Raw genomic sequence first — 23,698 nt, forward strand, 5'->3', positions numbered from 1 at the left:
GGGAGGTTTGGGGCGAGGGAAGATTGGAAGAAGTCCTGTAAGTGGGGAGAGACAGAGAAAGAGGCAGCTGGAAAGGAGACCCTAGGAAGAGAGATGGGCCAGCGGGTGGTAAGGAAGGGCAGGAGACTGAAGGTCTGGGTGCAAGTTAGCTCCGGGATGGAGCGCCTGGAGACTGTGGGGTTGGGGGGAGGAAGCTTTCTGATTCACCTGTGGTCTCAGATGCTCTGTGAAGTCCGAAATTCTCTATTCCTCAGAGGAGAGCCAAATACAGGTGCTGGGAATGGAATGAATAATAAAAATTAGAGCCTAAGAGCCACGTGCAAAGCTTGACCTTTACTGTTTGTCCTACCGTTTGCCCCACCATCTCTTTGACCTTGGAGTCTACCTACCTCAAGAGGCATGTGTATCATTTCTGTGGGTCCTGTCAGAGTTTCCAGGTCTAGCCACGGCAGCTGGAGACAACATGGCCAAAGGAGGCACTGGGAACAGCCTGTCAAAGGTCTGCCCCGCCAGCTAGTACTGCTTTCTTGGTTCCAAATATGCAAGGAGCAGATGTGGCCCCATGGAATTAGAGGCGAGAGCGCTGGCATGCTACCCTCGGGCTGCTCGGTCCTCCAACCTCCCCCGACAGTCAAACAAGTGGCCCTCGTTTATAAAAGCACAACACACACTGGATTTTAATGAGAAAATAATTGTATACTTGCATTGAATGCCTCACAATCACTATAAAACCGAAGCAGGATAGTAACATTGAAGTGGTTAACATACACAGGAGAGCCAGATACAGAGAGTATCATTTTCAAACACAGTATTGCTGCTTTGTGCCCCCTCCTCCAAAAAAGAAAAAAAAAAAGTCATTTGGGTAAAGAGGAACACAAAATCAAAATTGGCAGCTCACTCACTGAATGCTTAAAATTCAGGAAATTGGTTCTGTTACTACAACTGGATATAGTCACCATCTCTAAACACTTAGGCTATTTTTTTCAATACATAGTTTAATTACATCCATTCTTTAGTTGGAAAAAATGTTTAATTATTTGTCTTCTGAGACGAGTCAACACTGTCTTAGTGTTCCTTGTTATGCCTTGTGTGTGTGTGTGTGTTGTATATATATGTGGGCACTGATCTATATACTGCTTATATGTCACTGTCTAGGGCGGGCAGCATGCATGGGTGTAAAGAGGCAAGGAAACTGCATGTGTCATGCACGTAGGACACAGCCCAGCCTCCTGCCACTGACAGACCCTGTTTCCATAATTTCTGGATGAGAAAGCCAAGGAATGTCAGTCATCAGTTCCAGAGGAAAGTGAACATCTATCAACACTGCGGAATGGAATACTTCCAGGAAAGCTTTTAACATCTACAGAATCTAAACGACTGTTCGAGCTGAGATTAACAAGCTTGTGTGCTATCTGGGGGCAGGGATGAGCATCGGAGGCCAGGTTTTGGACAAGCCTCTTCTTCTCGACGGATTAGGCACGGATGGCGTTCCGCCAGGGGTCCGCTGCATCTTCACAAAGTTAAAGGGGTTCATTTGGGATCCCAGAGCCTAGCACGGCGCTATGTACAAAGCCATGGCCCAATGTTTCTTAAATGAGTAAAAAACTCAAGAGCACAGAGAAAATCTGGCTCTGCTAAGGGAACTTTGATTTACATTGTAACAGGATGATACGTGAGTGGAACAAGGAAATGGACAGCAGTCATCAGAAGGCAGCAGAAGGGAACAAGCAAGGATGGAGATGTAGGGGCCACAGTTAAACGGTTTTGTGACTGTGAGAGAGTCACGGAAACACTGCATTTGTTGCCTATCCAAAGTGCGAACCAAAGGATCCCGGCTCTGTAACTCTACATAATAAGTGTGTCTGGGTCAATCAACTGCAGTCAAAGACCAACTCATCTGCCTCTAAAGCGATTCCAGGAATTGTGTGGCCTCCTAAGCTTTCTTTTCAGCTGCCCATTCTCTTCTCAAATGTAGTTTTAAGGTGGGTACACAGTTTTCTTCAAAACAGAACCAAAAACTTCAGGGAAGTCCTGAGCACTGTTTCCTCTTGCAAAAGATGGGGAGTTCATCTGTATCAAGTCTATGGTCACTACCAGATCCAGAGTTAGTCCAGAAATCATGAAGCATGTTTCACTTTTTGTGCAGCCCACAGAACCATTCTGTTCTCCAGGCATCCTAGCAGCTCCTGCATCCCTGGGCCACACGACGCTGGCTGCCCCAAGTGTTTTCATTCCCGTGCCTGTCTTGGGAACGCTGGAAATCCTCAGACAAAGCATCCTTCTTTCCCGGGTGCCCCCATTTCACGTGTCAGGACTCCTCATCTCATTTTCCTGGGAATGTCTGTCTCCATGCCAGCCTCTCCCACCTGAAAATAAATCCCTAACGGCAGGGATCTTACTTGTTTCCTATCCCCAGCGTCTAGCACATTCTGTTGACTATTCGTTCAGAATGTTCAGGAGCATGAACCATATAAAGATGACGCCAATTATCCATCTGTAGAATTTGGCTTCAAATTGCAAGTTCCCTTGGCCGTTCCAAAGGATCCTTGTAAGTTATCAGAGTTCCATGTTTTACTGTGTGTCCACCACTCGAATATGAATAAACTTTCCCCTAACGTTGACACTAGTCTAATAAAAGAAGATAACGTTTATGAATCTACGTACAAATTTGGTGGGACTGCTACTTGTCAGGACAACACATTAGTGCTTATGACATAAAGACATAAAAACAAAAATGCATTTTAGTGAGGTCTGACTTACTTATTGCTTTTTTAAAAACCACAGTTTTAAAACAAAGGGGACGGAAAAAAAGGCGGCTGGTTAGTTTTTTTCTCATGGCCAGAACTGAAAAATTTCTCATCCAGAAATTGAGGGCATTCAATGATTGAATACCCTTATCATATTGCTTTAAATGACAGAAAGAGTAAAGCTGGTGTCCTTTAGCGTATACTAAGCATGGATACAAAGCATGAGAATAAATATGGTACTCTCCTAAATGTCAAATTACAAAACTGCTCAAAACTTTGCCATTGTGACCCATGCAAATACCATGTTAGGTCAACTTAATATTACAAATACTGCATCAGCTCGGAGCCTCTATATCCTTTTCATAAAAAAGAAATTCTCACTCACTCCTGACGCTGGCAAACAGCTTTGGAGGAAATAAGTGAACACCCTTGTCCCATGATCATCCTGGAATTTTAATCCTCACACACACACACATACACCCTTACTCATGAGCACACATGCGCTTTGCACACACACACACAGGCATGTGTACACACACACACACACACACACACGCACGCACGCACACCACCTTTAGGATTTGTAGCTGAACCTAAGCCTGCACTTAAGTTTCTATTCTATATTTTTCTCTGTATCATCCTGAAAAATACTGGTTGCTCAGAAAAAATAATCTCTCTAACTTCCTTACCTGCCCACTCTTTCCCCCTCCCTTCTTCTCTGTCTACCTTTCATGAGCTTTCTTTACTGTCTCTTTCTGATTGATCCAACGTATCATTCTTCCTACTCCCCTGAAGGTCCACTTTACATATAAAATATAGTTATAAACACCTCTTTATTTCTCATCGTCTACCTCTCTAAGGCAGAGTTCACCCTTTTTTCAATTATTACCACTCTAAAAATACCCCTCCCCTCTTGAACCAAGCTGTTCAATGTGTATAGGTTTTATACATGGATATATTCCCCCATCCCATCATAAAAATAGTTGTTGCCCACTAAATATAGTTTTCATATAAAGAAACAGAATTGTGAAAACGTGTTCTCATAAACTGCAGCTCAGTCAATATCATAAGCAGACAAGATCCTAAAGCTAAAATAATCCATTTGGTTTGGCTTTCTCCCCCCCTTCCTAAACCTCCTAATGCAGAACAGGTTGTGTTTGCAACATGAAGAAATCTTGTCTTCAAAATTTGGATTGCGATCCTCAATTGCTCCCAATTCAAAACAATTAAACGGAATAGACATGGAACCATAGTTGCCTCTTCTGGGCAAATAGAGAGAGAAGCATTATTTTATAGCTGCTGGAGTAAATGGGGTTAGTCCAACACCTCTGATGCTATGATGGGTGGAAACCGGTGCAGGCACAGGGAAATATCCTCTGCTGGGTGGATGGCATCAGCTCTGTGGCTTCTCCAAATGGCCACATTACCAATGTTTTCCTCATCACCCAGAAAGGCTAGTCTTGGTTCTGCCTGTAGCAACCATGTCAATTTGCTTGTAACTTCTTTGTCCTTTTGGATCAACTGTGGTCCAAACCCAGGGGATTCTTTGAGTTACAAAAAAAAAAATCCTTTCTCTTCTGACTCCCGGGAGTTCGTGTTTGATGGGTGGACTTCTTTTTTCACTTGATTTTTCATCATTGTACATTGCAACTTCTTCTGGTCTGCATAAGGATTGCTGAGTTTGTTTGCACTTTAATAAATATTCTATTAAAATGCTTTGATGTGTTGATTTCTTGGTTTCTTGGGAACCCAAGCACCAAAGAAGCTTCCTGGGTGGAAGGATGTTGACTATTCATTGTCCTCTTCCTCTTGGTTGGCATAGATCCCCGCCTCCCAGCGCAAGGCCAATGCGCTCTTTCTTCGATTAACCCGTGTGGCCTCAAGGACCTGAAGAGAGAGGGAAAAAAATTACGCAGAGTTCATGATTGTTCATTATGAACACAAACCAACTTCTCTGTTTCCTTCCTCCTTTCCCTCTCTCAACAGCATCTAATGAGGGGGAAAGTGGTAAAGCGTCTGGTACAGCTGGGAGGTAGGAGAGACGTGAAAGTAAAGGTGGCGGGGTGGGAGGTTCTGGGTAGCATTCACCTCAGAGCCAAAGTTCACTTTTGACCCATCATTTTCAGTACAGAGAGACTGAATTTTCCTGAAATGTTCTGCAAGTTTCGTTGAACTAGACCTGACTCTGCATCAAGTTTTTAGATAACGAAGTGGATTGCTACATGCTATAGATCAGTGCAGTCTGGTGGCAGTGATCTGTATCTGCGCTATCCAATATGGCAGCCATGAGCCACACGTGGCTACTGAGCATTTGAAATATGGCTAGTGTGGCTGAGAAACTAAATATCTGATTTTAACTAATTTTCATTTCAATAGCCTCATGGAAATAGTGACTACCATACTGGACAGCACAGCTATGGACAGTCTTGGTCTCTTCATAAACAAGCAGACGGGAAAGTAATTCCAAACAACTGAACCAGTGTGAATTCATTCCACCAAGCTTTGTGGACCTACCTAAGCTGTGATCATATTTATACCACAAAAATCTACTTTGGTATAATTATGCTTGAAAGAGGAATTAAGTGAAAAGAAAAAGAGCTTCTCAGGCCACTAAAACATGGAATCTGAGCATTTTGATGTAACTTCAGGGCCACAGGTGCTGGTAAAGGAAGTGAAAGGTGACAACATCAAGGACAAATAGGCTCACCACCATCGGGGTGAGGCCACCCTCCCTCCGGCTCCCCAGAAGAGTCTGTGGACCCCAGGGGGGATCCTTCGCCAGTCTGCTCCAGCTTGAGTTTGGTCCAGATGACATCCAGATGAATGACATTTAGGTTGCCAACGCAGGAGAAACGGCTCAATTTCATGACACTGCACCGAAAGCAAGCCCCTGCATGCCAACCAGTTCAATGACTGTGGCATTAGCTTAGGATGTGCAGTTTCTGAATTTAAAGTCTAGCAGAGCCAACACTAGTTGGTTATCCAACCAACAGGCGATGAAGTCTTTGCTTATTCTGAGAACAATCATTCTGGCAAGGGACAGAGATGCTGGCAACTCCAGAGAAGCAAGGAGAGGCAGGTTTACCGGCAGTGATGGGAGCCCAGACGTAAGCAAATTCTGGTCAGATTAAAGGTCTGGGCAGGGAGCGGGCATCTCAACTTGCTTCTCTGCACCTCTGACAAATGCATGGACTTCCCAGAGCAGCAGTGTCTTTCCTCCAGGAAGGCTTCCCCAGTCCTCCTAGCAGGGACGGCTTTGACCGGATGTATAGGACACAACTCAATCATGTCTCCTGAAGAAATGTTCACCAGGAAGCACGTAAACCATGCCCTAAAGTGTTGGTGTGTAAACATATCATGGTCACCTAGTCAACATCTAAGAATAACAAATCAGTAGGAGGAAAGCATGTTTCCAAGTCTGGTAGAGTTAAACAGTAGACTCTTCTAGTCAAGGCCTGGTAACATGGTACTGGAAGGCAGTGAGGAACTGGAACTGCAAGTCCTGAGCTTTGTTTCCAGCTCTGTGCCTGTCGTTCATGGCATCTTGAGTCTCAACTTCCTTTATCTGTAAAACGGACACAACACCTGCCCTATTTCACAGGCTCTCTCAGGAAGCAATGCAGCCTCTGAAGTCCAGGCAGGTCTAAGTTTAAATCCTAGTAACTATGTGACCTTGGGTAAGTTTATTACCCTGTGCCTCAGTTTCCTTATATGTAAAAAGAGAATAATAAAAACCATAGTACCGAGGTGGTCTGAGGAATAAATGAGGCAAATAAACGAGGCAAAGAATTTACCAAAGTTTCCAGGGCATAGCAAATTCTTAAACAATAACTACGTATTTCTCTCGTATTTCTCTCATCATGTGAAAGGGCTTTATAAGCAATCACGTGGTATTCAAACATAAGACGTTTTGACAAGGAGCTCTACATTGTGGAAAACAGTCATATGTTTGCCTCGCAGACTGTACATACAAGCTGAAAGGTTTACATAAGAGCTAAAAATAAATCTAAGGTTCTGAAAAAAATAGTCCCCATCAATTTCAGATGTCCCTTGTCTTGTATTTGGGCCCTATTTTAATTCTCAATCATCTTGAAAATTTTAATTTACTCTGTTCTTTGGGAACCCATTTCAATCCATCTATCCATCCATCTTATAGCTATTTATTGGGTTCCTACCAAGTGTCGGGCACAGGGCTTCATGTTCAGGATAGAACAGTCTCTTCCCTCCTCCAACAGGCCTTTTGAAGATTCAAAAAGCCAAGCCCTGGGCTTCCCTGGTGGCGCAGTGGTTGAGAGTCTGCCTGCAGATGCAGGGGACACGGGTTCGTGCCCCAGTCCGGGAAGATCCCACATGCCGCGGAGCGGCTAGGCCCGTGAGCCATGGCTGCTGAGCCTGGGCATCCGGAGCCTGTGCTCCGCAACGGGAGAGGCCGCAGCAGTGAGAGGCCCGCGTACCGCAAAAAAAAAAAGCCAAGCCCTTGGGGAAGGTATGTGAATGAGCATTTATTCCACAATTAATTCAGAGTACTGTGTGAGTGAGTGAGTGAGTGAGTGAGTGAGTGAGTGAGTGTGTGTGTGTGTGTGTGTGTGTGTGTGAATAAAGCTCTAGCAAATCTAGAACTTTTCTTCTAGATTTCTACATATTATTTCCTAAAGTCCATTCCTTTCCTTTCTGGGTTAAAAAAAGCACTTGCCTCTGGGGCTCTGGTTATAGTAAACACTTACATCACAGGTATCATGAACCAGCTACGGGTTTTAATCCTCGCCTCTGTTCTATGGGATTCACACTATGAATTTCACATATGAAGAAGCTGAAGCACAGAGAGGTTTAAAATAATCTAACGTCAGTTAGTAGGAGGAAGAGCTAACATGTGAACCCGGAACTCTGGGTGCAGAGTCGATGCTCTGGGCCGGCATGTTCCACGGCTGCTCAGTGGCTGGGGGGGCGTACGGAGGAAGAAGCATCAGAAAGGGCAATAAATACACTCCACAGGAATGGAGAGAGAAAAACATAAAAAATAATAATAATACGAAGACCTGATTTAAGGTTTTATCGTTTTCACAAATTAAATCAGATTCAGGTCTGGTGGGAGAAAAAGAAAATCAATTCTCTCTGAACAATCCTCTAGTATTAATTTTTCTCTCCAGTGCTTAGGGAATTCAAGTGAATCACTTCAGTTTGAGCAGCAATCAACCTAGATAATTTTATTCTGGGATATAAAACAAAAGACAGGTACGTTAAATAACATTTATATTAATATTTTATCCCTCATATCTTCCACTGAAGGCAGACAGGGCCCAGTCTTATCTTCCTTGGATGTATTTGACCAGATTTTCATCAATCTTACGTTGACTCCAAGGGGATGTGGGCTCCTAGGGTCTAATTCTTAAACCAGCATTTCCTCCCTGAGACCCACAATTAGACACTGAAGAAGGTCCATGTAGTGATATTTTCAATATTCACTTTACAGTTTGTGAAAAGAACCTACTGATGAGCATCAGCTCACGTCTACAGTGAACCATAATTGTTTTGCTAAATATGGAGACGTGAAATATACATTGTGCTATAGGTTAGCACAGCCAGTTTGAAGAGTAGTTTGCAATAGGTGGTGAACGGGAGGATGGGTAAGCCCTATAACCAGTACTTTTACCCCTAGATATATTTAGAGACTTTCTTCCATAGGTCGCACAAAGAGCTGCATAAAATAACATTCATTGACTCACTGTTTGTAATGGCAAAGAAAAGGTACAACCTACATTTCCATCACTAGAAGAATGAATAAACAGATATGTATTCATTCAATGGAATACTATATACGGCAATTATAATGAGTGAACTAGAGCCGTAAGTATCAACATGGACACATCTAAAAATGATGCAGACAGGATAAAGAGTACAGGATACTACAATATGATCTATTTATAGAAAGTTCGAAAACATGCAAAACCATTAGATATAATTTATGTACATAGACATACGTAGTACAAGGATAAAAACATGCATGGAAACAACACCAAACTCCAGAAAAATTCCCTCTCAAGAGGGAAAGAAATGGGAGCTGGGAGAGGTAACAAGAGGGCTTGAATGGTATTTGCAATATTAATTTCTTTTTAAAATATTAAGCAAATATTATGAAATGATAAGAATGCACAAAGCTGGCTAGGGGGCTTTATTATTTTACTTTGCCATATCCTTGACACATTGGCATGCAGCTCCATGGCATCAGGGACATCGTTCAGGTGACTGCTGTCTTCTCAGAACCCAGAAAGTGCCTGATGTGTAGTAGGATCTCAATAAATTGTCAACCAGGTTAATGAATAAATGATTCTCTACAATTCTGTATATTTACAATAATTCTTTTAAAATAAAAATACAATGCTCTAGAAATAAAAAATATAAAAGCCAGTATGCTTTCTCATAGCATATAAATAAGTCAATATATATGTGGAAAAAATTAAAATATTGTGCTTTTTCATAGCACAGGTTTGTGAAATCTGTGTAAAGGGAAGTTGTAGGGGAAAGGAGGCAGCTTGGGGGAAATTCAATGCTTAAAAAAGCTTCCAAACCAAAAGTACAGGTTTAAAGATGGAGGCGGGGGGGAGCGGGGGGGGCTGCGTTGGTTCGCAGTAGGAATAAGTTATCCTAAAGTGATGGCATGGAGCTCTCTGGGTTTGTGTTAAGGTAAACAAAGGACTGATCCCAACCGACAGCCCAGTCCTCTTGAGCTGCATGGTTTTCTAACCAGACCAGAGTAGATTTGCTGTCAGTGCCTGAAGAAACAAACAAAAATCCAAACAGCCCATTGGTCGTACCCTCTAGTGCAAACATCTTCCAGATCCATGAGCAAGACAGAATCTTCTCCAACCCAGAGCACAGCACAGCAAAGCACAGCCGCGTGTACCACTGTTGCATGGACACTAACATTTCAAGGCAATCACCCCATTCAGAAAAGGCAGGGAGAAAACCCCATGAGGAAATGGCAAACCACGACAGCATGCACCTGGGTCAGGCATGCAAGAAGACCAAGACAAACAAGTGGAAAAGTACCTCGGAAGTCACCTTGCAAGACAGTAACTTAGAGGTGTACTGGCAGAGAGGGAAAAACCAGGGTTAGTACATGGCAGAGACACACTCACAAAACGCCCCCCAGCTGGGAACTGGCACCACGCCGGTGAGGGGGGAGGGGACACAAGAGGGGAGGTAACATCAGGAGACCAGGACACACCCACACCAAGACTTGCTTCATCTGATATTCGTTTATTTAAAAGTCTGTATCTTTTGCAGCAAGTAGATACCCTATTATTCCTCCATAAAAATATCAGATAAGCCATACTTCGTTAATTCAAGATTTGTCGCTTCCATCTTCTGTGCTTTGAATTAACAAGATTCTTTCCCCCCTGGGTTGTATGCAACCAGCTGCCCACCAGCAAGATCCTTAAGGGCATTTTGGATTTGTTAGAATCTACTGCCATCTGTGGACAAACAGCCCTTCCCCTACCTGTAGGCGTCTCTGAACCCCAAAGTAGTCTTGTAGTCTGTTGTCCCGTGAAAAGAAGACCCTAACCACAGACAGGGATGGTCTGAATGCGAGGTTTGCAGAGGCAGATTCTCTGGAGCTGCTCTAAGGATGGCACTGCGAAGGGAGACCAAGCAGCCTCCCTCATCACGACCTCGCGGGTCCTAAATAAGTTCCTGAAAGTGGAGTGATTAAGTAGGAACTAAAATGATCCTTTAGTTCCTATAAAGGAAACTAAAAGTCACTACAAGAAAAGCTCAGAGAAAAAATGTCCCGGCTGTGGGTAATGAGTTAGAAGGACTGATTCTGGACAGCCTTCTCCAGAATAGTGGTCATGACCTTGCATGTACACTCACGACCTTAGAGGCACTGATTGGTTTCTGGCATGGTGACCATGCCAAAGAGCCCATTGGACTGGATAGGAGGGATCGTATGTCTGTGATCACTGACTGTTTCTTAGGTACTGCACTTGAAAATCACAGCTCTGGGGCTTCCCTGGTGGCGCAGTGGTTGAGAGTCCACCTGCCGATGCAGGGGACACAGGTTCGTGCCCTGGTCCGGGAAGATCCCACATGCCACGGAGCGGCTGGGACCATGAGCCGTGGCCGCTGAGCCTGCGCGTCCGGACCCTGTGCTCCGCAACGGGAGAGGCCACAACAGTGAGAGGCCCGCGTACCGCAAAAAAAAAAAAAAAAAAAATCACAGCTCTGTAATGATTAGACTGATGACCGGGGGCTGATCAATGTGGAGTGCTCGTCTCCTTTGCACCTTCCCAGGGCATGTGTGAGAACCCGAGAGAGCTGGGGGCACAAAGCATCACTGATGTTGGCTCCCATACAGCCTGCGGTGGCGGGGGTGGGCACTGGAGCCAGACGGCCTTCCTCCATCCACCCAGTGAGAGTTTGGCTAGAACTCCCAAAGGGTGTCCTGGTCTAGAAGGAAGTGTGTGCCAGGAATTCTTGGAAAAGCAGTGACTGCCAGCCCCCAGCTTGGACTTAACCCAGGAATCAAAGAGGTCTTATTTTATTCCAAGACAGGCAGGGAAGGCTGAAAGCCCTCTCAGTAACTATTCTGGGGGCAAAAGAGGAAGAAAGAGAACACAGGAAAAACCCACCTAGATTGTGTGCTAGGAGGAAGGATGGGGCTCAATGTCCAGGAGGCTGTAATCTGGACTCAGCCCAGCACACCCTCAACTGAGAAAGGGAAAGCAAATCTACCAAACAAGTTCAAGAGCACCCCTGACTCAAGAACTCATTGTCTTCTGAGGCTCAGGTCAGACTGCGGGGGAAAACTGGCCAGAAAAACAGTGTTGCCTCAGTATCCTTCCTTTGAAAGGTACCAAGAAACCCTACAGGAAACTATGATTCATCAGGCCATTATGAGTTGCATGACTGACCAGAGATGGCATCAGGCCCAGATAAGGGGACATTTCCACTTAAGATAACGTTTCCAGATAAAAGAAACCTCCACTGAGAGCAGGACAGTTGCATCTGGGTGGGCAGCGTGTGTGTTGCACAAAAACACCAGGCTGGGGGGATGGATGGGGTTGAAGCTCAGACCCCCGACTCCCCTCACCACCCGTGTAGCTGGTGCAGGACTGCATCCACACAGTTTTGAAAAAGGGTGCCTTTTGCTAATTCTCACAAAGGCCCTGTATAGGCTGGGAAACAGCCCAGGGTAAGGCATGTCGGTGGAGGTTAGCAATCCTCCTACCCCCAGGTTAGCCAAGGGGTCCCTTAAGAGGTGGAGCCTGGCTCAGCCCTGAGCATGGAGACACTCATCAGGGACCACCCCATGCAGAACAAGGAAGCCAGCCCCGGCGGATGAAGACTGTCGCTACTCAAGGGTTATCTCAAGGCCTGAGCTGGGAACGAGGATGGCCGTTTGGGGGCAACCTTTTCAGAAAAGCGGCCTTTTCTGGTTCCTTGTCATTGACTTTGTCACCAACTGCAAAAGGAAGCGAAACATCCACAGGTGACTTCATACGACAGGTGACTTCATACGACTACTATAGTGACTCCTGGGCAGACATTCCCAGAGAGAGATTCATGATTTAATGTTCCATCTTCCATCATTCTCTGAGCCCTCACTGGGCTTCCATCAGGAGAGAGGCCAGCTAAGAACATGAAAAAGACCACTAAATACTGCACGGTTGTCCCCACCCCATCCCCTGGCAGGGATCCCGTGAGCCAGAGGCCTCCCTCCTGTCCTGCAGGTGATATTTTATCAAATGGGAGAGTGGAAGGGTCCTGAACTGGGGACAGGACTCCAGACACCGTCGCTGCTCTGGGGCGGAGGGATGTGTACCTGTTCTGCTGGTGAGGATGAGGTCTTTTTCCCCAGGTAGGTTGGTGAAAGCTACTCATGGAAACGCGGGCACAGCTTCGTTTGCCTTCCCTCTCTCTTTCTCTCCTTCACGCTCACTGACATCATTGTACCCAGCGTATCACTATGCATACATCCCAATTACCCCACTTTGTTTTTAAGTCTACCTTCTCCTTGGGAAGTACAGCAGATGAGAATGCTTCTCATTCAATTCAGAAAGAGCCTGCTGCTTCCTATGGGTGAACAGGTGGTTAGGTCCTGCTCACGCGTGAGGGACTCATAAATGCTGCCAACTGACTTTTTGGAAGGAATATTGGCAGGTGGGAGTGCCGGGTGACACTGGACCCAGGTGAGCCAAGTGAGGTTCATAGCGGGTGGAGGATCGAAGAAGCCACAGCTTGCCCTGGGGACAGTGTATGCGGACAAAGCCAGGAGAGCGGAACTACCAACCTCTGGAGCAGGGAAGCCAGTTACAACACAACTCAAGCTTCAAGCCATCCAGCTGCCCCCTATGACTATCCTTCTGGTATGAGAGACCATTAAAGAAGGGGCCACAGATCAAGTAGGAAAAGAGATGAACTTCAACATATTCTCCAGTGATGGATGACGACACAACAGAAAGATCCCCTGAATCAAAAGAACTAAGACAGGTTAACAGGCGGCTCTGAAATGAAGTCTCACTGATGAGCATATATTTGCTTTAGAAGCAATTGAAGTATGTTTTTTTTGGGGGGGGGTGTTTTTTCCAGATTTGGGTCTCTTAAAAGAGGATATAGTGGGTTGGATAGATTATTTTTTCTGTTCCTAAGAATTTTCAACAGCAACAAACTTGGTTCCCTTGTAATATCAACAACAGTGCAAAACACTTGGCCTTGAATTTGAGATCTGGGGATAGTAACAGCTTGATTAGTTAGCAGGTTTCTTTCTTACCCGAAATGTTAATTTACTTGAGAAAAATAGAGACAGGAGGCTATCACTTCACTGTTTAAGTGAAGGGCAATCAGTATGTTAAAAGGCTGATTCTAGGGCTTCCCTGGTGGCGCAGTGGTTGAGAGTCCACCTGCTGATGCAGAGGACACAGGTTCGTGCCCTGGTCCGGGAGGATCCCACATGCCGCGGAGCGGCTGGGCCCGTGAGCCATGGCCGCTGAGCCTGCGCGTCTGGAGCCTGTGCTCTGCAACGGGAAAGGCCACAACAGTGAGAGGCCTGCGTACCGCAAAAAAAAAAAAAAAAAGGGCTGATTCTAAGCAGCTTCCTTCATGAAAGGGAAAATCCAACCTGGTTGACATTCACCAGGTGGCTGCCTGAGTGTTAGTGGGTCAGCCTCTGCCTCTGAAATGAGTAACTTCACTTCTGGGTGTGGTGTTTTCCCCTAACACCTGCACTTCAACACAAAAGGCATGCACAAGAGATACAGAGAGTGTGCTTCCAAATCACTCAGCTGGGTCACAGGCAAGTGGTCCATTGGTTCTTCCCCATCTACACATCCCAGCTAACTTCCACCAAAGCTGCTGATGTATGGTGTGGAATCATTGAAGAAAAGCCCCTTATAGCCCTAAGCTTCAAGGGGGTCACAGACTCCAGAAAATACCTAAAAAAGGGCTGAAAAGAAGAGACAGATAAAGTGACTTCGTGGACAGAAAAGGTCCTACAGGCTCAGAGAAGGAGCCCCGGCAGCTGAAACCTCAGCAGCAGCCATTAAGGGCCAGGCCCATCCCACTGTACAATACAGGGAACAGCCCAGAAATATTCCAGCCCAACAGAGGAGCTGGGCCAGTATTCCAAGCAATTTAGGCCTCAAACCCAAGTGAGAGGAGACTGAGACACACCAAGTGGGTCATTCAGCTGCCATAGGTGTGTTTGCTTACTTTCTTTACCACTAAGTGTTCAGTATCTGGCTTCAACTCCAGAAAACCTTTAACTCAGCCAGCTTGGATACGAGAGGCAGTGAATCAGCATGGAGTTCCTACTGTGCGCCCCATCGCATTCAAGTGTAAGGCGACCAAATAATTTAGCATCCAAACTGGGGCGCTTTTAAGAGGGAAAGGAGATGATGCTATTAATAATTACTCCAGGACAACAGGCATAAACCAGGACTGTCCTGGGTCAACTGGGGAGTATCCTCAACCAAACCAAGCTATTTGGGGGGAGGAGGTAGTTACCTCAATAAATGCTAATGGATTCCAAGGAGGTTGGCACGGACCCCTGAGGCTGATCCCCAGGCTCCTGGCTGTGCAGGCTGTGGACAGCACTGGCTCTTAAGCCGCTTACTGGAGAAAGAAACCACAGAGTAGACGATTTCCTTTGTGGTTGGTGGGAATGTCACGTGCAAAGTTCTCGGGGTTGAGGGTAGCAGGGTAACTATGCGGTTTTTAACTGTCATTTTAAGTGGCTCTCTCCTGCCAGACTGTACACACCGGCTTGGTAACAGCCCAAAACATACTGTCTTCCGAGCACTGTGTACCATTTACAGGGATCGCCCAGAGCAGACACTGAAGGAATAGCATCGTCATAGTTCTCTAGAGAAATAACATCTCTACAGAACAGGCGAGTGATGGCTGAGATCAGCTCCCCGGTGCCTGCGGGTGATTTCAGGGAGCTTGTGTCCTTCCTCCCGCATTGCCCCTGCGCGGTGTCTTTCTACACACACACCCCACACCTCACGCACTAGCCGTACCAGTAGACTCAAACTAGAACTTGGCAGCCAAAAGACCCACTCTTTGCATGATCAAAGTTTTTGAGAACAAGGCAAAACCCCCAACCCAACTGCAGGCATGTTAAACCACACGTTTGAAAACTGGTGCCGGAACCCCAGTGCCGGCCAGACAACCGCACACACATCCATGCCTGAACCGGAGTACCGTACGCCGTACTGAAATTCACCCTTGGACACGCGAAAGAGGAAAGGAGGAGAAACTTACACTACTATCATCCATTCTCTCGCGCCTTTTAGATTTGTGTGTCTCATAGTCTTCCATGAGGGTCTGCATCAGATTCTTGGGCCGCTGTGATCCGGCAGCCTCTTCGGGGGCTAAGTCAGGCTGCAAGCTGGGACCTTCAGGTGTGGGGGATGGAGGAGGTTGGACTTTCTCTATTTTCCCTGAAACAACACGAAGAGAACACCCTTTCTAAGCTTGTCTGGTCACGACTGCTTTCGAAAAGAAGAGAAGAACACTGGCAAAAAAAGCAACCTCTGACATACCGAGGGGTACCAGAATGATGGTTAAGTGCAGGTCATTTTATTACAGGGAACAATGTGCTTAAGGATTAATGTCACAAACCCATCCAACAAAGACCTCAAGGAAACCGGTTTTAAAGTCAGTCAGACCAAAGAGGGCTCTCAGGCACTCTGCAGATATATGCCAGCCAGACAGACAGACAGACAGACAGATGCTGCCTCCAGTTGTTTTGGGGACAAGTATTCTATCACAGATCATACAATCAGACTGTCAGAGGTGGCGGTGCCTTTGAACCTTAAAGACCCATTTCTTACAGATAAGGAAAACTTAGGCTCGACAAAGGGAAGGCTGTGCTGGGCCACCAGGAGCTGGCGATGGTATCCAGGTCTCCTGGTTCCCTTCCCTCTTTCTTCTCTTTCAGAGGTCACCAATGGTCAGATGACCAGCCTGGGTTTTTTGTATGGACAACACATGTTGTAAAACCTCTGAACGAGAACTAAGCTGTTCTTCCCAGGTCACTCCAGTCTTACACTGGCCAGCTTCATTCTTCACCTTACCTGCCACGGTCCTGAAAGCACTTAGGTTTGAGATCCTGGATCTTAAGGAATGAATGCCAACAACAGCAGCTTCAATGTTGTAGAAAAGGGGTGCGTCAGACTTGGGAAAGGTGAGGTTTTAGTTTTTGAGATGCCATACAGGTATTCTCAGCATGAGAAGATTGGGTCCACAGTCATCCACAGTGGTGCGGTGATGCCAGGCACTGTCACTAAGACCGCCTGCATCCCACCCTCTTGGGAAATGCCTTCTGGCCAATGAAGGAGTGGGTTATATTGCCAGAGCCCCAAACGCACCTCTGAGAAGTACCTTCAGGTGCAACAGTCATGATTTTTCCAACTATGCCCCTTATGGGAGACACAGCTAGGGTCTCTGAACAAGGAATGTGGAGAAAACACACAAAATAAATGGATATTTCAAGCACAAAAGTTCAGAAACCACCAGGGGAGGGTAAAGACCCATTTGACCTCCTCCAGACCCAAGATGAAGACAGCTCATCTTTCTTTGCCTCACTCCCCCCAAGACTGCCTGATGGAGCTGGAATCACAAGTGAAGCCTGGGGTCCATGTCTCTGAGTGGGTGGCTATAGGACTTTACTGGGCATAGGTCCTTTGATGGGAGTTGGGAAGCCCCCCGGAGTTCAGGAAGCCCGAGTTTTAATTTCTGCTCTTCCATGAACCAGCCATGAGGTTGGCTGTAGACAATCATGTAATGTTCCCCCTTTAATCTTGAGCTGATCACTTAAGTTCTCCAAGTTTCAACTTCCCTAGCTAGAAAATGAGAATTTGGGGAGAAGTTGTCTTGGAAGTCCATTCTAACTCAAACATTTTGCTATTCTACCAAATACATTTGGCAAGAAGATCAACCTTTATTGATTAAAAAATACATATATATGGCCAGCACATTTGGCAGTTAGGTGGGGAAGTGGTTTTTAATACACAGACACTCCATTTAATACACAGACACCCACCATTACATTAGTGAACTTAGTGAAACTCATTGCTTTGACCTCAATTACCCAGATCATCGATAAAAAGTCTTTTGATATTAACAGTAAGGTTACAAATATTTTAAGGTCTTCAATCTTCAAATTCTCTAGAAACGGTTTCTATTTTTTATTATGGAAATCGGGGAATGCTATCATGACACCTATGGACCCATCAACTATATTAAACATTTATCAAGATTTTACCACCCTTGCTCCATCTGTCCTGCCTGCCTGCCTTCCTCCCACCCTCCTGTACTAAAATATTTAAAGCAATCTCAGACCTCAGGCAATATTACCCCTGAATACGTAGTGTGTATCTCTAAAAATTCTGATTGACTTTTATTTTATTTTTAACTTTTATTTATTTATTTATTGGTTGCGTTGGGTCTTCATTGCTGCACATGGGCTTTCTCTAGTTGCGGTGAGCGGGGGTTACTCTTCGCTGAGGCGTGCTTGGGCTTCTCGTTGCAGAGCAGGGGCCCTAGAGCGCAGGCTCAGTAGTCGTGGCGCACAGGCTGAGTTGCTCTGCGGAATGTGGGATCTTCCCAGACCAGGGCTCGAACCTGTGTCCCCTACATTGGCAGGTGGATTCTTAACCACTGCACCACCAGGGAAGTCCCTGATTGACTTTTAAAATGAAGCTTTGAGGAAACAATACAGCCCAGTGGTGAGCATGCAGTTCTAGAGCCAGCCTGCTTGGGTTTGAGCTCATTAGTTAGCAGCCAAATACCCTTAGGGCAAGTTACTTGCCTTTTTTTTGAAGTTTTTCTATCTCAGTTTCCTAATCTGTAAAATTGGTATGTTGATAGAAGTACCTACCTCATACGGTTGGTACAAGAACTAAATTAATATTTATAAAGTTAATATTTAGAATGGCAAGCATCCAATGAGTCTAGTTAGTATTTATTTGGAATCTCAAAGAACAATATGTCTATGGAGTAAGAATGAGCAATTTCATGGGAAATTCTGCATAAAAGTTTCACAACTCTTCTAAAACTAGATATAGATACCACATGACCAGGTTGGTCACTTTCTAATTGACCTCTCAAGTGTCCAAATCATCTCCCACCAGCCAACCCTCCAGCATTAAACTTCTAGAAAGCATAGTACATATTCAGTGCCTCTAACTTCACCCTTTCACATATACCACCCCTGCCTCATAATACTTTGTTTATACTTCTCGGAAAGCCTTTTTCACATACTGACTGTATCAATCGGGTTGTTTAAGCTTTTCTTCTCAATAAAGCTGTAAAGTCACCTGAAGATAGGGACCATTTCAATCGGTCTATGAATCCCCCTAACTCATCTGAATGTAAACTCCATTAGAGGAGGACCTTGTCTGTCCTGGTCAATGCTGAATCCCACAAGGCAGGAGTTCAGGCTGTTGAATGAATCAGCAAGTCCATTATGAAATATACAGAGCAGCCACTTATTAAATGCTTGTGGATTGGGACAGAATTCCCAATACAGAATCTGAGCAAAGTGTTTAAACGTCTTCACCAAAGCACATGAAATAAAACCATCTTGGTCTACAGAACCACAGACGCGATGGCTTTGGAGTAATAACAAACACGTTTATATGGCATTTCATTGATAGGCTTCATGTCATTTGATCCTTACAACCACCCTGGGATGTAGTCAGGGTGAATGTCATGACATCTCTGAACAATTTAGACCATGGAGGCTCAGATGCTTAACATCAATCCAAATTACATTAGTAACAATCAGAGTCAGGTCTGGAACCCAAATTGTGTTGACTGTTGCTAAATTATATAATTGGGTGTGTGCTGAAAGAGAATCGTAAAGAGGGTGAAAAGTTACTATAAAGAAGTGGACATTTCCTGCTCATTTCTTAGTATGCCAGCAAAATGAAACCCATCCCCGGAGCAAGTTTTGCCGGTTACAGCCACTAGAGGTCACATGAGTAACAGGAACCAAAGACCAGCTTAGCGGGTCTGGAGCAGTGTCTTCCAAAGAGAAGGTGGCTGAGAGGTCCTGGAGAGAACAGAAGAGTTCAGATAACCAAGGCCACATCAGAGCCTCAGGAGAAGCTGTCACAGGTCTCCAGAGAAAGGGAGCCCCAACCCCGGACTTCTGGGCTGGTTGACATCTGGGGAAGTCGGCTTGGCTGGCCTTCTCTACCGTGATCTCCAAGCACCCTGCCTCCAGCACGGTTCCAACCATGACTGGAATTCTCACGCAATCTTAGGAACCACACAGGCCATCAAAAAGCTGGAGAGGGACCTAGCTTGCAGGCTAATCAAGTTTTCTCTTTGATTAGGATGGTGAAAAAACTTCTCGTGCTCTTCCACCAGTAACAGACACTGCAGACACCAGCACTGTTCGGGCCATGGGGATCATGACATAAATGTGATGCGAAGCTTGGGAAGTCTGTCTCATCTTTTATGGCCTTGGAAAGCACTTTGAAGTTCCTTGGCCCTGAGGACAAATCTCATTAGAATCCCCAAACAATGATGGTTATCTTTGGGTGCATCCAGCACTTCCCCAGTACCTCCAGGTCCCATTCCCACTTGTCCCATCAAAACTTGTTCTCATATAAGTCTATTCACCTGGTGAATGACTGAAGAGCTGACGGCAGCTGAAAGTGGCCTCTATTTTCAATGATAAACATCCTGCTCTCTAGTTTCTCACCTGGGCTGAACACTCTACAAAATAGCTCTCTTGAAGGATCCCAGAAACAACATGAACAGTAAGTGTCATCACGCAGACCTCAAGGCAGACCTGTGGGGGTCTTGGCCAAGGCCTGGTCCCTGACATTTACAGAGCAGGGAGCAGGGGCAACATGAGCTTAACTGACACAGGAACCAACAGAAGAAAGCTAGACTGGAATTCAAAGTGGACGGCAGAAAACATACTCGAGTTTACTTCATACATATGATTTTGTCCAAACTATTCCATCTAGAGTCATTTTAGACTTAAGCATTTAAAGATGTTTGAGGATAAGCAGCTTCACTTGGCTGGGAGGATTCCAAAGCCATATTTCTAAAATCACATCCTATTACCTTAGCTTTGTAAGGATACTACTCAACACTGCAAACGGTCAAAAGGTCATTGGTCAAATAAGTTTGAGAAACACTCGACTAAAGAAAGCTTTAACGATAAAACGAGATAGATTTCCTTACCAGGGGACTTCTCTAAGGTTTTAGTGCTAATATGATTGTGGATCTCTAGTTTAGGAATGGGGGTGCAGCGTTTCTCAAATTTATTTAACCACAGAACCTGATTTCATAGAATCCCTATTAATATCTTGAGGAAAACAATTTGGAAAATACTATTCTCTAGTGTATACTAGTTAACCACTAACTACTAACTTATGGGCACAAGTTCAACTAATAAGTATGGGCACAAAGCTTATGTACAAGAACTTTCACCATTGTTCGTTTGTTTGCTTATAATTACATATGTGGAAACAACAAAGGCATCTGACTATAAGAGAATGGTTAAATTAGTTGTGGCTTATTCAGATGATGGAGTATTATTTAGCCATTATAAGTCATGTTTTAGTCTCTCAAATTTAGAGGAATAGTTACGGACATGGGAAAATATTCAAAATACATTAAGAGAAAAAGCAGGTTACAAAAGCAGAAATACTGCAGGGGTTTAGGAGTGCAGGCTCCGGAGTTGGACTGCTTGGGTTCAAATCCTAACTCACGACTTATTAGCTGTGTAAAAGAAAACAGAAGTGCACACATGACACGTGGTAAAACCTAGTCAGGATAAGATGAACAGTCTTGTGGTTGGCAGAATAATGGCTTCCACAAAGATGTCCAAACCCTAATCCCCCAAACCTGTGAATATTTACCTTACATGGCAAAAGGACTTTGCGGGTATGATTAAGTTAAAGACTGTGAGATGGGAACACTATCCAAGATTATCCAGTTGGGCTTGGTGTAATCACAAGGGTCCTCATAAAAGAGATGCAGGAGGGTCAGAGAGAGAGAGAGAGAGATTTGAAGATACTATAGTGTTGGCTTTGGATATGGAGGAAGGGGCCACAAGCCAAGGAACGTAGATGGCCTCTAGAACTGGAAAAGGGAGGGAAATGGATTCTCCCCAAGAGCCTCCAGAAGAAACACAGCCCTGCCAAGATCTTGATTTTAGCACAGAAGGACACTATTTTAGTGTGTTTGAACTGTCATAACAAAATACCATGGATTGGGTGGCTTAAAAAACAGAAATTATTTTCTCACAGTTCTGGAGGCTGGAAGTGTCAGATCAGCATGGGTACCAGCATGGTCAGGTTCTGGCGAGAGCTTTCTTCCTATCATGCAGATGGCTACCTTCCTGCTGTGTCCACACATCACAGAGAGAGAACGAGGTCTCTGGTGCCTTTTCTTATAAGGGCACTAATCCCATCATGAGGGCCCCACTCTCATGACCTCATCTAACCCTTACTATCTCCCAAAGGCCTCATCTCCAAATACCATCACATTGGGGGTTAGGCATTCAACAACATACTGAATTTGGGAGGGGACACAATTCAGTCCATAGCTGACACATTTCAGATTTCTGACCTCAAAAACTATAAGATAATAAATTTGTGTTGCTTTAAGCCACTATATTTGTGGTGATTTGTTACAGCAGCAATATGAAACTAATACACATGTAGACCCAATGTTATCTTCCAGGCACATGTGTGCATGAGAAAAACTAGGCAGGGAGTAGTTAGGATTATGAATCACTTTGCCTTTTATCTTTATTCTTTACTTTCCAAGTTTTTTTCTACAATAAGCATGAATTAATTTTAAATTATAAAACAAACCAGAATTTTTTTCTTTTAAGTATTACCACACATGCTAATGAAAGCAGATAAAGCTGGGGCTTTAACCTTCATGGGCCAGGCAGATCCGGAAGCCTTTCTGACTCACCAGGCAGCACACACAGGCCGAGGGGAGCTACTGAGCTGACACCTCCTGGGGCCTTAGAGAAGCACTGGTCACATTCACTGGTGACTCTCACAGGCAGACTAAGGAGAAGAGTGGGGGAAGCAGAATTTCACTCCAAATTAGTAAATGCTGTCTCCCATGATGAGTGGAAGAAAAAACTAGGAAACATGAATTTGTGTTTCCTGTTTGTTTATTTTAAGTAGTTAAGCCACGCCTTGTCCAGAGAGAAAAAGCCACGCCTTGACTGCGTTTCTGGATCCTCCAAACAAGATGGATTTCCCTGTGCTGATGGCGGCAGAGAGAAAAACCCGCAATTCTTCCCACCCAAGGGAAACTAGAGCTAGGGCTGCATGTCCTCAGTACACAGCTGCTGCCATCCATGACAGCCCACACCCTCCCTCTATAAGAAGAGGAGTAACTTCTAAAAAGTCAAGAGGGTGGATTCCCAAAGTTAAGAAAATTATTTTGGTCAAACATTAGGATTTTGGTGATTATTATATTCTATACACATGGCATCTGACGTCTTAAAAATCAAAGATCCTTTGTTTCTACATTTCTCAAAAGAAAGGAAAAAGCCATCACCCACTCTTATTTAAAAACCAAACTGAACAAAGACGCCCACCAGATAACATTTGGCCCAAGCCCCCTCAATGATCTCCTTTCTTCACGGAGCCTTGGGGTGAGCTTGCAAACATCTAAACGACTCGCAGATCACCAGAAAGAAAGGGGCTCAGACTTGCATTTTAAATTCCATTTCCTCCTAATACAAGGGAATATCCTGCCTGCCAGATCCGGAGTCCATGGGCTTGTATGGTTCCAGCTATGACCCACACACCAAGAGCTAGTCCCTGGTCCTTTCATCTCCTCCTTTGAAGGCCCCAGGGGTGGGAGAATGCAATGATACGAATCTTCAGATTATAAGCCTAGCTCAGAAATGAGAAACACCCCTGCCTGGCGACACAAGTCTGAGAAACTTCCAAATATTATTACTTCAAGGTACGGTGGGATGTTGGATGAGTTGTCGATATTGGATCATTCCTCTGAACAGAACTGGAAAATGAAAACTGGAGAAGGAAAGAGTTTTGCATCTGCAGGGGAAGCATAGTTTAAGACCAAAAAAAGAAAAATATTTAATTAAAACAGTAAGGATAAAAATCATGGTAAGTAGCAATTGCCCCACGAAGATCTTTTGGTTAAACACATTTCTACCAACACAGTGAGCTTAGCTCTATGAACATTATCACCCCCCTCCCCAAAAGAGAAAATATTTTCACGGTAATTTGTAATTTCACTGTCACCCAACATGCTTAATAATGGCCTTTGTTTTTTGAAATCACAGCTGACTACTGAAAGCTAATTCTTGAACTCTGATTTTATATGAGAAACTTTAATTCTAAAGAAGTAACTATGAATAAATCTCAGCTAGGACTAGAAAGCAATTTTATAAAAGCATGTTGTATCATTTACATCAGGGCTCCAGT

The 23,698-nt window shown here is 44.7% G+C and overlaps 1 protein-coding gene across 8 annotated transcripts in view; it reads right to left on the reverse strand.

Moving 5' to 3' along the window:
- Window positions 1–675: 675 nt before the first annotated feature.
- PALM2AKAP2 (PALM2 and AKAP2 fusion) overlaps window positions 676–23,698 on the reverse strand; it is a 356,275-nt gene continuing 333,252 nt past the window's right edge. For 7 of the 8 annotated variants that reach the window (XM_060014346.1, XM_060014352.1, XM_060014347.1 and 4 more), the window contains 2 exons: window positions 15,510–15,688; window positions 676–4,634 (listed from right to left, as the gene is read on the reverse strand). In XM_060014346.1, the coding sequence (XP_059870329.1) occupies window positions 4,536–4,634; window positions 15,510–15,688 (278 nt within the window). In that variant the 3' untranslated portion in view covers window positions 676–4,535. The remainder of the gene's footprint in view (window positions 4,635–15,509; window positions 15,689–23,698) is intronic. The other variant, XM_060014348.1, reaches the window with a different exon arrangement.

Source organism: Delphinus delphis, chromosome 6 (assembly GCF_949987515.2).
Source record: "Delphinus delphis chromosome 6, mDelDel1.2, whole genome shotgun sequence".
NCBI classification, from domain to species: Eukaryota; Metazoa; Chordata; class Mammalia; order Artiodactyla; family Delphinidae; genus Delphinus; species Delphinus delphis.